At 35.7% G+C, this 13,211-nt stretch overlaps 2 protein-coding genes, 1 long non-coding RNA gene and 1 other non-coding gene across 8 annotated transcripts; 3 read left to right on the top strand and 1 right to left on the bottom strand.

The window, feature by feature from the left end:
* The first annotated feature begins 341 nt into the window (after positions 1 to 341).
* LOC100805621 (gamma carbonic anhydrase-like 2, mitochondrial) lies at positions 342 to 2,902 on the top strand. The gene is made up of 2 exons (XM_003525366.5): positions 342 to 839; positions 2,435 to 2,902. Exons 1-2 carry the CDS (start codon positions 455 to 457, stop codon positions 2,809 to 2,811), a joined length of 762 nt encoding a protein of 253 aa, XP_003525414.1. The 5' UTR covers positions 342 to 454; the 3' UTR covers positions 2,812 to 2,902.
* Positions 2,903 to 5,937: 3,035 nt separating this feature from the next.
* On the top strand, positions 5,938 to 6,027 carry MIR171E (microRNA MIR171e). The gene has a single exon (NR_048786.1). It is a non-coding gene; the product is annotated as a microRNA MIR171e (primary transcript).
* A 1,244-nt stretch (positions 6,028 to 7,271) lies between these two features.
* Positions 7,272 to 11,488, bottom strand: LOC100806507 (squamosa promoter-binding-like protein 13A). 5 transcript variants are annotated; one of them, XM_041015643.1, is made up of 5 exons: positions 10,799 to 11,488; positions 10,594 to 10,682; positions 9,779 to 10,254; positions 8,910 to 9,043; positions 7,272 to 8,022 (listed from the first exon to the last, which is right to left on the bottom strand). In XM_041015643.1, the coding sequence occupies exons 3-5, from the start codon at positions 10,198 to 10,200 to the stop codon at positions 7,406 to 7,408; spliced, it is 1,173 nt and encodes a 390-aa protein (XP_040871577.1). In that variant the 5' UTR covers positions 10,201 to 10,254; positions 10,594 to 10,682; positions 10,799 to 11,488; the 3' UTR covers positions 7,272 to 7,405. The 5 variants fall into 5 exon arrangements, with proteins under 5 accessions (XP_040871577.1, XP_040871576.1, XP_040871575.1 ...); XM_041015642.1 differs by having other exon boundaries at positions 10,956 to 11,488; XM_041015641.1 differs by having other exon boundaries at positions 10,588 to 10,682; positions 10,799 to 11,487.
* Positions 8,016 to 9,556, top strand: LOC106798748 (uncharacterized). The gene is made up of 3 exons (XR_001388474.2): positions 8,016 to 8,776; positions 8,863 to 9,080; positions 9,198 to 9,556. It is a non-coding gene; the product is annotated as an uncharacterized lncRNA (long non-coding RNA).
* Positions 11,489 to 13,211: the final 1,723 nt, after the last annotated feature.

Below are 13,211 nucleotides of genomic sequence, written 5' to 3'. Positions count from 1 at the left end.
GTGGTATTTAGCTTACTAATTTAGTTGTTCACTCAATTCATTACCCTTACATCTTAAATAAATTTAGTATGGAAAAATAAAATTATCTATCAGTTTTCGGTGACATTGGTTAAGAAGTTTAAAATAAAAATAAAAATTAGTATTAAAATTCATTTTTTAATAAAAAATTGTATTTCAAATTTGTTAATCAATCAGTGCTCTATTTGCCATTATTTTTTTTTTGTTCCAATTTTGGTTAACGAATTGGTTTGATTAAAATTTCACAAGAATAAAAAACAAAAATAAAAAATCCATGGGCCTATGCCTATTTAGCTGCATAAGTATGGGCCAAGAATCGAGCTGGAGATACCCACCCCATTTGTCTCTGTAGCCCATAAACGCATTCCCCCTTGTCTGCTACCTCTGTTTCTCAACCTCATTCTCATTTTCCGGTTTCTCTCTCTCTCTCTCTCTCATGGCGAATCTAGCACACTTCTCCAAGAGAGCCCTAAGAAGCGCACACGCGCTCGCAAGGCACCACGTGCAGCCGCAGCTGCTGGCAGCGGAACGCGCTTTTGCGACGGAGGCGGCGAAATCGATATCCCCGTCGGCGGATCGCGTGAAGTGGGACTACCGAGGGCAGAGGAAGATAATCCCGTTAGGGCAGTGGCTCCCCAAAGTGGCCGTGGATGCTTACGTAGCACCCAACGTGGTCCTCGCCGGCCAAGTCACCGTCTGGGACGGAGCCTCCGTCTGGCCCGGTTGCGTCCTCCGCGGCGATCTCAACAAGATCAGCGTCGGATTCTGCTCCAACGTTCAGGAACGCTCCGTTATTCACGCTGCTTGGTCTTCTCCCACAGGTTAGGTTTGCTTCCCTTTCCAACACTTTCGTTCCTTTCTGTTTCTCTACCTATGAAATGTGAATTCTGGATTTGTTCGTTTTTGTCGCTCTAATTAGAACTTGGTATTAGTCGGGATGAATTAGACTTTGGCTTATTCAATACCTTGCAGTTGCGTACTACTTAATTTACTTCTAAGTTCTAACATCAAATTGTTGCCCAAAAGAAGAAAGGATAAGTGTGGTTTATGTATTTCACTGGATAAACAGTAAGTCATGTTTGGATAATCTTTTCCATAATCACTTGTAGGAGAAGTGTAATGAATTGAGTATCTTTCGTAAGCTAAAATCAACTTACGCAATTCAGTTATTTTTTGGACTAATTAAATGAATGGGATTCTATAAAAGTTAAGTGCATTAGTTGCTTTTAACTCATGGGAGAAGTTCAATTCATTTTACCGTGTTATTTTTTCTCTTGTAAGTGTCTATGGAAAAGTTTATCCAAACAAAGCCTAAATTTAAATAATAAAACAAACAAACTTGGATCTGACTTGCTTAAAGTGAGCAATTCATTTTAGAGGATAAAATAAATAATTTCAGTAGTTGATGATAAAATCAATGGTCGATATTGGGTGCGTATGCATGACAAATTATGAATGTGTTGAAATGTGAAGCATCAACAGTTTATTTTTCTCAAATCATATCATTACTTACTTTATCTCTATTCATTTTAGAAGAGCCTAATCCAAGAAGCTTTGGGTGAAATCATGCCACTTGTCTTGTGTAAAACTTTCGTGCAACAGTGTTGTACCAAATAGCATTTTTGAATGAAATATTGTTTCATTGCTTAGCCTTAAGTCCTTAACTTCTTAGTTGACATCTGCGTGAATGTCCTTGAATATTGAGAGCTAGATTGCTTTTCCTTTCCTGCACGGATAAGAAGGAATTAGTAATTTTCTAACATCATTCAAGATTGTAATATTTTTAGAGTGAGGATGAGGTTGAAGTGGAGTTTGTTACAGATGCTTGTTTGATCTGATTACTTTGCTTTGCCAGGGCTTCGATCTTTAGGTGGCTTGGGTGGTACACTATGAAGTCATGAGCATGCCTTTGCATGTGTTTTTGTGTTGTTTGGAGCAATGATACTTCTGGTCATTTAGCTTGTTATTTTCAGTCTACAGCTGTCTGGCACTGGGGCACCTTGGAGTGGGTTTTGTGTCCAAAACAATAATGAGTTAATTTTGATTCTACCGCTATTATTGGTCTGTTATACTTCTATGTAATGGTCCAATCTGATACTTACAATCCCAATTTTCTAATTTCTATACATATATACCATTGTGGGCTGAGTTTTTTCTGGGGTTCTAGAAAGATATTTTTTATGCTTGTTTTAAAATAATAATAGAATGTGATATTCATTATTGAGCTGTTTGCTTTTAGGTCAAGAGTTAGTCATCAGCATACTTCTTTGCAATTGTTTACTGTTAAGTGGAGTTGAATTACATTGCAGTTTCCATATTCAATTTGAGATCCTTGAAAAATTCATATGGAATAGGCTTAATTATGGTTTATGAATGTATGCTTATTCATCGTTTTATGCTTTCTTCTGCGAAACAGGCCTTCCAGCTGACACTTCAATAGAGAGGTACGTGACAATTGGAGCATACAGCCTGTTGAGGTCCTGCACTATTGAGCCAGAGTGCATTATTGGGCAGCACTCCATCCTCATGGAAGGTTCATTGGTGGAGACACAGTCAATCCTTGAAGCAGGGTCAGTAGTTCCACCAGGAAGGCGAATTCCAACAGGAGAACTGTGGGCAGGAAATCCAGCCAGGTTTGTGAGGACTTTGACCCATGAAGAAATCTTAGAAATCCCCAAACTGGCAGTTGCTATAAATGATCTGAGCAGAGACCATTACTCAGAGTTCCTTCCCTATTCCACAGTATATTTGGAGGTTGAGAAGTTTAAGAAGTCTTTGGGTATTTCTGTTTGATGTTCTTTTTTGTTATTCTTCAATGTATCTGTTAGCTGGAGTTTTGCTTGTAAGGAAATAAGAATTAAAACAAAGAGAGCAAGCTTTTGTATTTTCTTTGTATTCCTTGCTGAAAGAATTGGCTTAAAACATCGTGTTCTATATAATTGACTGGAGTGATATGTTCAGAGATGAGATGCATCTTCTGAGCTTTAGGCATTAGTATTTTTAAGTCCCAATTGGACAGATTCTGATGTGTCCCCCTTTTTATCCATTTGTTGCAAACAAATAGAAATCTTAAATGCCAGGTGACAACCAACCTTGATCCACTTGGCAAGTATGCTTTCAACCGGTGTTTAGGTGGACAAGGGTATGGGACTATGGGTAGTTCTTCCTTGTCGTTGATGATGTTAATATGCACCCTTTTCCCATGGAAATAATTCAAGTAGTCTCTGAGATACTTTCTGTGTCTCACTGTAATGTATAAAGATAAAGTGTTTGTTTGGACTAGCGTTTGTAGAATGGATTTGAGATTAACGTGAACTTATAAAATTGATTTTTAGTAAACTTGATTTTTGTTTGGATATATATATTAGAAAATTGATTTTTACATTCAACGATGTTTTGAACGTAGCTATCAAAATTGATTTTGAGTGTTTGTAGATGTATTTTGTATTTGGATTTATTATTTTTATATATAGATTACTAATAAAAAGCACCTCCTCAATAAAATTTGCAGACTAAATTAGTATAATCATCCGTATAAACCAGTACAAAAATTATTTTATGGTAATAAAGCATTCGGTTGCCCAAATATCTCAAGTGCCTCGATGATTATGAAGTTAGTTAGTTACCAAATTATTTTATATAAACAACACTGAGGCTATAATGAATAATAACAACACCAAAATTTTCTTTTTACAGCAACATCACCGATTCACCATTCACTGAATAGTTAGTTAGTTACCAAGTTACATTACTTCATGTGCATTGATAATGAAAATGAATGAAGGGCAAAAATGAGAAGTCTGGAAGCCTACCCTAAGAAGCCTATAGTCTCGATCATAATTTTAAAATTGGAATTGATAATTAATTCAATCCAGACTGTTTCCGGATTCGAACTCATGACCAACAAGTCACCAAGACACAACTTGGGGAGGGTATATATATTCAATGTATTAAAAAATATAAGATATCATAATACAAATAAAACTTGACAAATTTAAACAAAACACTTTACTTAATTTAGTGATTAGAAGCATTGTCTCAATTTTGGGAGCCAGAATTCAAGTCTCATCTTGTGCATACTTTACATTTTACATTCACATTCAAATTAATAGGGGTGAGCAAAAATTTGCTACCCGACCCAGAACCGCAAGAAACCGAACTAAAAAGAGGTGTTCCGTGGAGAAAGGTAAAATAATCGGTTAAATGCGGATGAAACCGTCGGAAGCCACACCCGACCGCATAAGAATCTAACGGTGCATTTCATTCATTTTAATTTCAAATAAATCTGGATCGTCCATTAAGGTGTATGGATACAATTGTCTACGAAAGCGCCTGAGAGAGTGCTTCTGGATAGATGGTGCATTTCATCTTATTAGAGGGTGCTAGGTTCAAATCTGGATAGGTACATTTCATCTTTTTTTCAAAGAAAATGTCCAATGCAATAATCCAGTGACTACAAAATCGGCCGGATCACTAGTCTGGAATGAATGATGTGGGATTCATTTGTTTTATTAGTTCGGTAAATTTGATTTTGATAAAAAAAAATTGAATCGGTGAATGCCATTGTAATAATGTGTATTCAAGTTAAAACCTGTGGTATGTTGGAAAGAATTAATTCTACTAATCTGTCAAACAATCACTAAACTTTGGGCCTTATGAGCAACATTCAACATCAGCCGTTTGTGTGTGTGATCCATAATTGATGTTTCTGAAAATAATTTTGAAAATTCAAATAATAATTTGATGAAGACTTTGATGCACTAGGAAAGCTAACTCCAAGTTATTAAGAAAAATGTGAGGGGTTGGTGGCGCCGGGCCAAAGGGCAAGAGGCCTCCCCACTTAGATAGTCAAAGATTCTTTAAATTCTTATTGCGGGATTTGTTGTCAAACACGTTTATTATCTTTGTGATATAGTTGAAAGCATTGAGATTCCCGGTGTTATGTGATGACATTGGCTCCACCCTTACGAATAGCAACATCATTGGATCATTTTCCACCAAAAAATCTTCTTAGGAGGTACTTTAGATGCTACTAGCTCCCAATTACCGGATTTTATTTTTTATTTATTTCTCTTTGACGTATAATGGATATTGTTTCACATCTAGGGAAAAGAATAACTGTTTGGAGGAGCCCTCGTACTTGGCGCTTCAACATATCATCAATGAGGGATGCTTTGAAAAAAAATATTTCTATTGCAGCACTGGACCATTTTAGGATATAAAATGCCACGACTCCACTTTCATATATTAAGTGAGCTGGAAAATTCCTAATTAGTCAGGGAATTAGGACATGGATCTAAAGTTGTATTAATGATATATTAGTGTTAAAAATGGCCACTTGAATTGTAAAGGAAAGGTAAGATTATATACAGGTTCAATTTATCATAAACCACCAACCTGCATGAACTCAACAAAATTATGTATTAAAACATAATGGATCCTCAAATAATTAGACTAATTATTATTCCCTTTTCCTCTGGGAGGAGGGTGGAAGAAGAGATAGATTTGAATAATGACAATTAGTTGGCACAGTGTTGGAAGCATTATTTAAAACATATTCGATTAGAAAACCGGTGAGGAAGGAAACCTCCCCTCTCTGGACTTAATATAATCATCAACTATAATGTAGGTATAGGATGTAATGGAAATTTATATAATAATTGATAGATATTGACCTCTCAACCATCCTAATTTAATTCAAAATCTCCCCAATATATCTCATCCGCTTTCTTCTCTTATAAAGCAAGCCACTTCAAGACCCTTATTCTTCCATAACGCCAGAGGCCTCCAATAAAACCCTTATTTCTGATATTTGGATCGTTGCTGGAGGATGACATAGCTCGGAACTCAAGCCTATGTTCTTCATACACAAAGGTAGAAATTGCTAATGTTTATAGTAATTTGTTCTGTTGGAGGAATACATGGGGATGTTGGACGGTTCAATCAAATCAAATCTCCTAATGGCTGGGTCCTTTGGTATGATTGAGCCGTGCCAATATCAAATCCTGCTTAACATGAATTTTTTTTATAGATTATATATTTTTTAATGGAGACAAATTTTATTGAGTCAAGTAAGATTATCATGTAAAACTATCTTTTTAGATATTTAATGTAATTATATATTTAGAATTTAAATTTTAGACTCTTCCAATAATCCCACATACATGTTGAACACAATTGTATTTAAAATAATTTATATAATTAACATCTTACTAAGATAGCATTTGAAAAATACTTTACTTTTCAAAATGAAACTTTACCCTACATGCATGCGCCTAAACAGTTTAAGCCTTTATGACTATTCTCATCATTTACTTTGTAAAATGCAAAGATAGGTATGTTAACAGTGGCAAACTTATTCGTACCTCAAGGGTGGATAAATGTTTCCCCCTCAATTTAGGAAAATTACGTATAAGTAGGTTTTTATATTTTATTTCTTATCCTTGAAATTTTGAATTTAGGTTATTTTTGGATAAATTTCTTTGTAAATACTTGTAGAAAAAGAAAAAAAATTATTAATTTTTTTCAATACGCTAAAATCGATTCATTCACTTTAGCTTTTGAAGTATATTATAGATGATGAGAAAAACTCAATTTGTTTTACATTCTCATTTTATTTTCCTATAAGTACTTTTATTTATTTATTTTACTTTTTTTAGTGTAAAAAATGACCTACTAAACCTGAAATACATTTGAGTACAAACTTCTTTTCCAAGTCCAATAAATTTCAAATATTGAACCATTTGTTTTGGGTCAACTTGCATTTAAACGACCAAATTACACCAAAGATCAAAGAACGGGCTCAATGTTTGGTTTGCTTCATGTCTAAAAAACACCATGCACCTACGTCACACGGGAACATACCTCCTAAATTACCAAGTAATAATAAGTGAAGGAAAGATCATGTAATGTATCATGCCCTTATTACACGAGAATGATACTCCCATAGTCCCTTTGCAAGGGGAGGAAAAACTGGTGTACATTCATCTAAGAATTATACATCTTTCTTCTTCTAATTTTTGTTACTTTTCAGCTCCTACTTTTTCTAATTTTAATATCAGAGCCCTTTCGTGTAAATCAGGACCATTACTTCAATAATTTTTTTTGTGCGTTTTGTAAGTTACGCACTGGCACATGTCATTGTATGAGCAAGTAGAGTTTCTCATTGAAATGTGGTGCTGCTTCAAAGAATAAAAAAAGACAAAAAGGTGACGGGAATATAGTTTTTGATAGTACACAGCAACACTTTTAAAGACATGAAAATTTCCACACCATTTTGTTAAACGTGATAGATAATGGTTCATTGCCTTCATTAAAAGATAAATTGAACATTGAAATAGTACGAGGGAAAGAATCAACATCCAAAGGACGAGTCCCCTTATAAAGTCTATTCCCATTGAAAGGGAAATAGTGGAGGGGCCTCATTCCCCTGAGATCCATTAGAACCTATGTTATACATTGATGAAGAATCATTGGGGCCCAAAACAGGGTCCACGGAGCCCAGGCTGTTATCATGCAGGCTCAGGCCCAAGGGTTGCATAAGGGGCGAGTGAGAGTTCACCATCAGGTTTAATCCATTTCCAGGACTGAGCGGTTGTGGTGGTGATGACAGAAGAGAGAGAGCACGAGAGGTGTTGTTGTCTTGGATCGAACTTGTTAGGCTATCACAGAACATTTTGCATCTCAGCCCATCGCTTTCTGAATACAGGCTGGTCCTAAGAAACATCTGGGCCTGGCCCACGGAAGCACCTGGAAGATGTGGGCTCCGGTTGTTGAGGGTGTGGTCACCTTGCATGAATGCCAATTGCTTCCCTTCTTTGTAACCGGCTGGAGAAGATCCAAGAAAAAGGTCCTGTTTATCAGCCAAATGCACCTGGTGGTGGTGTTGGTTGTGCCCATGAAGCCTAACATCACCAGAAGTTGTAAGAACTCCACCCCAAGTAGGATTCACCACAGTTGTGGATGGGTACTCATGTGAACTTGAGAAAGGTAGCAACTGTGTGCCTGATAAAATTACTACTAAATTTAGTCATTGACTTTCTAGTGTGTTGGTATATTGCAAGTCATGGAAGGAAAATATTATAATTTTTTTAGAGTTTAATTTCTGTGACTTTCAATATAAAAGATAGTAAATTATCATGAAAATTTAATAATTAGATGACGGTATAAATCTTGTATGAACTATTTTCTCTAATTTGTTTTATTTGGTACCATCATAATTAGGGTCTTAAGTTCTCTAGTGGTACCCACGAGCTTTTGTCCTTTAGATCGATTATGAGACTAATTCTTGATTAGGACTTAGTCACACTTAAAACTCATCACCTCTCTCCAAGAATATATGAATATATTTTGTGAGAGATGAAACTTAGGTTCTCCTCCACAAACTAAGCTACACCTATTAGATATTTTCTCTAATTGTTATACTATATCATTATGTGTGTGGGCGAGGGTCTTGGTTATAGGTGGCCGTGCCTAACCAATAATTGATGTACTATGTTATGTGTTTGTTGTCGAGAAATGTCCAAACCGTGTAAGAAACTGGGGGCGTGACACAGGATAAGATATTTAAGCAAAATAGAAAACTACTTACACAGAAACAGTCTAGGATGGCATCTCTCACTCAAAAGAAAAGCAAAAGGCTTGTGTGTGTTGTGTGTGTACTGACACGTTATTGTAATGGCCACTGGATTGTCATTTGCGTGGACATGAATGGACCAAATCAGGGATGGTGGCAGGCAGCGCACTGAGGCTGAGCTAGGTAAGTGCATTGTGTTATTTCTTACTCTTTTTAAGATTTGTGTACCTATGTGGGGGATCCTCAGCAGATGTCTGCTCCAAATCTAGGCACATACGGGTCCACTCAGATAATGTAGCTAGAACTGGAAGCTAACCTTGGTAATTCGACAAAAAACTACCAGAGCGCGTTAGAGATTCTGGTTGGGGCTTTCTTCTCCGTCGGTTGTGCCCGTCTAACCGCTTCCTGCAGCTCCTTTTCCCCTCATCAAATTCCTCCAGTGAATGGAACCTACACAAGGGTTCATCATTCAAACCACTACAGTCAGGTAAGATGTCATTTCAACTTGTCAACATGCCATGAAATGTACCCAAATAAATTTAAATGCACATGATACTTAAAAAGTTAAAATAGCTAACCAGGATTTATCACCTCAATAATACAGGCCTTATGAAAGTCATTTTCTCCCCCCCTATTGCAGAATCTACCGGTATGTGGCTTTGTCAATGCATCATCCATCAAGTACAATTAAAGCTATAGCCTATAGGACTTCAAGAGGGTGGTCTCCTAAATTAGCATCATACTTATTGTAAATTAAATTAACCATTTACAAGTGTTTTTAATGCATAAGTTCCAGCTCAGCATGGAAACCACCCACGAGATAATCAGGTATCTTAGCATGGAATTATCTTAATTAATCCGGCAGAATTTTCCAGTATAGTCTCCATCAATTGAGATTCCTTTTTTTTGTTGAGGATTGTGCTTCTACCTCCCCCCTAATGGCTAATGATCCCTAAATTAAAAGATTAGGTGTCTAATGGTCCAATTGCCAGTTGGTAAATAATCTTTTTGTAAGCAGTTTTTAAACTTTAGCGCCTACTTCTTACTCTTGGTGATCTCCTAGACTTAACTCATCAACACTTATTGGTTACGAAGGTATCAGTTACACATGATACAAATCAAAAAAATAAAAACATTAATTAATTAAGAGAGCAAATGGTGAGAAAATTCATATGAAACATGCACCTGCTACACTGCTGGCAGAACCTTTGTTTCTGGCCTCCAATTGAGACCTGTGCAGTCTTGGAATGGACTTCACAGACCTTATGGCGCCTATGATAGTCCCTGCAGTTACTGAGATCAGCGTGGCACCCATCCACAAGGCATGACACTGTTTGTGTCCCGTTGCTAAGGGCACGAGCTCTCTTAGATGACCCTGAAGTAGATGAGGATGTCATTTTGGAGACTCCAACAGCATCTTTGGACTTAGTCAACACTGATTCTGTGCCAGAATTCCCCACCTGGCCAAGCTTCAAGTCAACAGAAAATTCCCCCTTAGTTCTATACATTCCATATCTGCTTGAGCCTTCCATTGTTTCCATGTTGGGTAAGTTTGCCTGATCCACTTCACTCAAATCCCAAGAAAGTGCTTTCAAATTCCAGTCCATAACAAAAACACTTACACTTTTTCAGCCCCTCTTTGTCTTTCTTTGCTCACCTTTCTGTATACCACACCAAGATGCCCCTCAAATCAATTGCATGAAAATTGAAAAGTAAGAGAAAATTTAAGTAGGAAGAAACATTGGACTACACACACTCATAGAAAAAAAGAAGGTGAACCAAACTTCATGGAAGTAAAAACACATTAAAGTGATTAATGTGCACCAACCGAAATTCTATTCAACAAGATTTTTAAAGTGACAACTGATGGGGGAGGAATTTATTATAATAAAAAAAACAAAAAGAGAGACAACCATAAAATAGGCTCCTGGTATACAACTATATTCAACAATTGTTTGTCCGTATTTAGCAAGAGAGAGAGTGAGAGAAGAAACCTTCACCAGAGAGAGTGTTGAAAATACGTAATAATGACTAACAACAGCAGCCAAGTTGAAAGAGGTCCAAGGAAACCGGAGTTACAATTAAGTTGCTACAGAATACAATGAAGCAAATAGATGTATTATAGGAAGAGAAAAAAAAAACTAAAAAAACATTAAAAGAGATAGAAGTGAGTGTTGTAGACAACTGTAGCTGAAGGAAGCTTACTTCTTCCCTTCACCACCAAAATTGCCACTGGACAGTCAAATAAAGGAACCAAATTTTTTCTCCCCTCTCTTGTGTTTTTAAAAATAGAAAGAAAACGGGGGGACAGAAAGACAGAGGCTTGTATGTAATATTAAAGAAGGAACCCTACAAAGCATACCTTATTTGGCACTTAAGAAGATGAAACTGTGGATTTGTGCAGACAGGAGGTGTGGATAATATATTGAAAGTTGAACTTGATACTAGGGGAGGACAGAGAGAGAGAGGGAGAGGGAGGCAGAGAACAAGAGCAAAAGCAATGAAACTCAAAAAGGGTATGGATGATATACTAACAAGGTTCAACTGAATATTTTAACAATTTAAAAATGCATTTTTCGAGATATGGGACCTCTTCCCGGCATGTAAAACTTGAGAAAGAAAGGAAAGAAAAGGAGATATAATAAGGACAGGCTGTTGGTTGCTTTCAGCTTTTTTAGTCAGGAAAGAGAAGTACAAAGAATGGATGCTCAAGACAAGGCATGTGGCATTGTGTTTCACATTCCATGGCATGTCTTTCCTTTATTAGGATTAACTTACTATTTTAGTTTTCTACCCTACAGTAACACTTTGTTTAACTGTCAGGTAGGACAGAAATAATAAAACAATAAGATTAAAAATATGTAATAGACAGGATGAATTATTTAAAAACAATAAGAAGAAAAAAAATGGTCTCATTTGAATAAGTGAAAAAAGTAAACTAGAAAAATAAAATTTTTCCCTGTAATAAATGTTCTAAAGTATGAAATTTGACGTGTTTTGAGTAGGAATGTTGACTTTATCCAAGATCTAAACTAAATTGACTTAGGTGAAATTCAAGTGGATTGAGCCCTAACTTATAGTGATGATAGTTTTACTCTTGGACACAAATGAGACGTTACAAATAAGAAATAAATTAATTAACTTCAGTCAATACTTCACAATTTGATCGAAACGATCTAGTACTTTAGGTCGAGATGATCCATTACACGGAGATTAAGCTTCTTTAACTAAAAAACTATAAATATGAAAAAATAGATATGCTTCCTCTCACTCTAAAGTTTTACTCGAGGTGAGAAAAAAATCTTCTAGATGAACTCTGAATTTCTCTCTCCCACGCAATTCATCCTTATTTAAATAAACAAACTTACAATTTTTATTTTATCTCTTTGTGTCTAATTTTCTCATTCTTATATTCATTGAATTAAATAAAGGGTAATTTTGCATTTAAGGTGTGGTATAATTGTATAAATGACTAGTAATTTGAGATCTTTAAGTAAATAATAAGGTTTGATTTCTCACCGTATAAATTGAGAAGCGTCTATAAATAGAGGAAATATCTGTTTACCAGTATTTTACATTCTTTAAGAATAACTCGTGACTGTGGATTGTGAGGATATCTTTTGTTCACTCCACATTTATAAAAAAAAAAAAATATAAACATATTTAAGTAAAGGTTCAAATAAAAATTTAGTAAGTAATTAATCATTTTCATCTCTCTGATGAGAGAGAAAAAAAAAAAAAGAGTCTCATGAAGCCCATGTCTTGTTAGTATATTTGTTTTGTGGTGGATAAATTTGGGAACTTGGTGGTGTAGAGTGTAGCCCACACGGGGAGCGACAGCGGGGAACAAAACAAAAGACTTGAAATTTGAAAATGAAAACCTATATATGGTCTAAGACTCTAAGTTAATTTAAATGGAAAAAATCTAATGGTCATGTTGTTGTACTGTAGTTTGTTGGCAGAAGGCTAATGATGAGTGGTGCTGGTGGGCCTTTGCATTTGCAGTAGACGCTCGCCATTAATTTAGAGGGCTCCAGATTTAGATGCCTTACACAACAATTAATTATTAGACTCAATAAAACCTTCACATACCCAAACACCTCTAGCACGTCATAATCCTTACTCATCTGCGATGCCGATGCTGCGTAATTGCTATTTATGTTTCTCGGAAAGCTCTATAGAGTACACCACTAGAAGATGAAGAAGAAGAAACATAATGATTCTTAATATAAACTACTGCTAATATGCAACCAAATATACCTAATTATCATAAATTTATGCATTAATTCCTTTTTCAAACGCTAATCTAACGATAATTGTTAAGGGGATTTGGTTCAACAGGATGCCGGGTATTATCTTTCATTCACACGCATAAAAAAATCTATCAATAATCATAACATTGACACTTGAATTTAGGAGAAAAAATATTTATGGAAAATTTATAAGATCACCATAATTTTTCTTTAAATTTAGTATTTTTTTTTAATAAATTATTTTCCTTCATTCGATTTTTTCCTTATAACGTTGAGAATATTCTTGCGGCGTCGATAGAATTGTCTTGAATGAGTAAATAAATCAGTTAGTAGAGAGTTGTTATAACTTTGCCGGTGGTCAGATT

This window comes from Glycine max, chromosome 5, assembly GCF_000004515.6.
Source record: "Glycine max cultivar Williams 82 chromosome 5, Glycine_max_v4.0, whole genome shotgun sequence".
NCBI classification, from domain to species: domain Eukaryota; kingdom Viridiplantae; phylum Streptophyta; class Magnoliopsida; order Fabales; family Fabaceae; genus Glycine; species Glycine max.
The sequence above is the reverse complement of the archived record's forward strand: the minus strand, read 5'-3'. Positions and strand labels throughout refer to the sequence as shown.